The 3,029-nt window shown below is 40.5% G+C and overlaps 1 protein-coding gene across 2 annotated transcripts in view; it reads right to left on the reverse strand.

Annotated features, from left to right (window-relative positions):
* Positions 1-3,029, reverse strand: part of LOC111451015 (mitogen-activated protein kinase 20-like) — a 6,147-nt gene extending 3,118 nt beyond the window's left edge. For both annotated transcript variants that reach the window (XM_023091242.1, XM_023091241.1), the window contains exons 1-7: positions 2,413-3,029; positions 1,775-2,183; positions 1,563-1,690; positions 1,406-1,465; positions 593-742; positions 353-508; positions 52-263 (exon numbers count right to left, since the gene is read on the reverse strand). In XM_023091242.1, the coding sequence (XP_022947010.1) occupies positions 52-263; positions 353-508; positions 593-742; positions 1,406-1,465; positions 1,563-1,690; positions 1,775-2,183; positions 2,413-2,436 (1,139 nt within the window). In that variant the 5' untranslated portion in view covers positions 2,437-3,029. The remainder of the gene's footprint in view (positions 1-51; positions 264-352; positions 509-592; positions 743-1,405; positions 1,466-1,562; positions 1,691-1,774; positions 2,184-2,412) is intronic.

Here is a 3,029-nt window from a genome sequence, read left to right on the forward strand (position 1 = left end):
CCCCCCAAAAAAAAAAACAAAAACAAAACAATAATAACATTTAATTTCAACCTTGGATATAGAAAATTTGTTCTCTCAGTCCCATTCATATAGTCTTTTAGTAGCTGGGGATGATATTCTAATATCTCACGGAAGATTAGCTCTTGAATGTCTTCTTTTATTACCCTCCGCCTCTCAAATTCAAATTCCATCTTTGTGATTGGCTGGCAGGAAGGTTCCCTCTCAATTTTCGCCAATCCCTTGAAGTATGGATCTGCCAATGCCTAAAGGAACGACCCGAATGATTCAAATAAGCATATTCAAACAAGGCCCGTCGAGGTTAAAACAAAGAATTTATAGAAGAATGCAAGACCTCTTCAGCAGTTGGCCTATCTTTTGGATCAAAAGCAAGCAACCTTTCTAATAGCCTCAGCGCTAAAGGATCAGCATTTGGAAACTTTTGAGCAAATGAAACCGGCTGCTTTTTCCGCATGGTCGTTAAATATCGTCTAGCCTTGTCGTTACGAACCTATATTGAACAGAAGAACCTTGTTAACTACAGAAAATCAAGGAAGCTTTTATGGTAGTGTTTGGACTTGAAATTTTCGCCTACCCTGGAGATTGTATCTAATGAAGGAGTTCCAAGAAGGTCCGTCATCAAATCGAGCTGGTGAACAACGTTTTTGCCAGGAAAAAGTGGCTTCCCCATTAATACTTCAGCAAATATGCAGCCAATACTCCAAATATCAATTGCAGGTGTATACTGTAGATAAATAACCAGAATGATTATAATAATAAAGCATGTTACAGGCTATACACAAATAAAGTTCGTCAAGCAAGCATCAGCATTCGGAAAATATCGACTATGCAAGTGACAGCCTCGTCTAGTCAATTGTTGTGAGATCCCAGGTCGGTTGGAGAGGAGAACGAAAAATCCTTTATAAGGGTGTTGAAACCTCTTCCTAGCAGATGCGTTTTAAAGCCTTGAGGGGAAGCCCGAAAGGGAAAGCCCAAAAAGGACAATATCTGCTAGCGGTGAACTTGGGGCGTTACAAATGGTATTAGAGTCAGACACTGGGTGATGTGCCAGCGAGGAGGTTGTTCCCCAAATGAGGTAGACATGAGGTGGTGTGCCAGCAAGGACGCTGGCCCCAAAGGGGTGGATTTGGTGGGGGTCCCACATCGATTGGAGAAAGGAACGAGTGTCAGCGAGGACGCTGGGCCCTGAAGGGAGGGTGGATTGTGAGATCCCACATCGCTTAGGGAGGAGAACGAAACACCCTTTGCAAGGGTATGAAAACCTCTCTCTAGCTGCCGCATTTTAAAGCCTTGAGGGGAATCCCGAAAAGGAAAGTCCAAAGAGGACAATATCTGCTAGCAGCAGAGGGCTTGAGCCGTTAGACAAGATACTCTACACGAAGCATACCTTGGAGAAAAACGAACCACATAGCTCCGGAGCTCGATACCATCTAGTAGCAACATAATCCTACGTTTCATTAAACACTTTAGTTTTCATCAATTCAAACCAAGAACACAAGATACATATCATTAATTTTTCTACAAATCTTAAGAAAACGGCATACCGTCCAGAAAACTGTCGTTGGCGTGTCACTAAACGCGACTCTTGCCAATCCAAAATCACAAATTTTAAGTTTACAATTTGCATTTGCCAATATATTCTTCGGTTTCAAATCCCGATGGTAGACATTCGCTGCAACACGAAGCTTCTGAGTCAGATATGACCAAAATGATACCTAATGAAACCTTAAAAAACAAATCAAGACATGAGTAGCACCTGTATGAATATACTTTAACGCACGAAGAAGTTGATAGAGAAAAAACTGATAGTGTTCTCGAGTCAGATCATCATTTGCTTTAATAACTTGATGAAGATCAGATTCCATGAGCTCAAAAACAACGTAGATATCTTTGAAGTCCCTCCTTGAAGGAGGGAGCATAATGTGTTTAATTTCAACAATATCAGGATGACGAAGAAGCCTAAGCAGCTTTATCTCACGGAGAATTCTAACAGCATCAGATATATGCTCAAAAATATTATGAATCTTCTTTATAGCAACCTTGTCGCCGGTGCGAGTGTCCATCGCAGAACACACCACACCATAGCTTCCTTTCCCGATTACCTCCTGAATTTTGTATCGACTGGCATCGCCATAATCAGAGAAGAACTCCACTTCGGTTGAATTCTGTTGCATAAACTGATTAGAGAAGAATCCTGAACTAAAATTCAATTTCATTCTCAACTTAAGTGGCTAAACAGATCAGATTTACATAGCTAACATTTCAATGATCTGTTTTCGCGCTAACAGAAATGAAAATGATGAACAAATAACAAACTAAAGTTCTCTGTAAATCTTGTTGTTGCAAGAAACACAAGGAGATTCATCAATCAGGTAAGTCAAGCGAGAGAATCACCTTTTTGTGTTGATCTTGCTGCATTCTGGACAAAATGAGGGAAGTCCAAACTTCTGAAGCGAGAAGAACTTCAAGATTTTAAAAGAAAACACTCAGTAAAGTCCAAACCGCTACCAAATCGTTCTCATAAGATCAGCCACATTTGAGCTGCTGTTGGCCGCCTACCTACCGGATCACAAGTACAGAAGCCCACCATTTCCATTACCCTTCCCCAATCCTCCAATAAATCAAAATCCCCAATAAACCTGAAGCAAATCGATCCACTTCCTATTTTTACAACAAACAAAAAAAACAATGACGCCTAAAAATCTAAAAATCAACACATCCGGTAACAGCCGACACTAAATAGTCAATATACAGATCTAGAAAAACGAAAAATATTTTCCAAATTCCACCTCCTCGCGAATTCGAACTCGTCCAAAATTTTAATACTAGAAAACAAATCAACTCCCTCAATCTCAAATTCCTTTTAAATTAGAGCGGCGAAATAACTCGGAATCGACCGATAAAATGGAAGCTCCAAGATCTGCACCGCACCGACAAAAAAATTAAGGGAGAGAGAGAGAATCCAGAGGAGAAACGGGAGGAGCAAAATCCGGAGGCTTAAAAAGGAACAG

The sequence above is a fragment of the Cucurbita moschata genome, unplaced genomic scaffold (assembly GCF_002738365.1).
Source record: "Cucurbita moschata cultivar Rifu unplaced genomic scaffold, Cmos_1.0 Cmo_Scf00013, whole genome shotgun sequence".
NCBI lineage: Eukaryota > Viridiplantae > Streptophyta > Magnoliopsida > Cucurbitales > Cucurbitaceae > Cucurbita > Cucurbita moschata.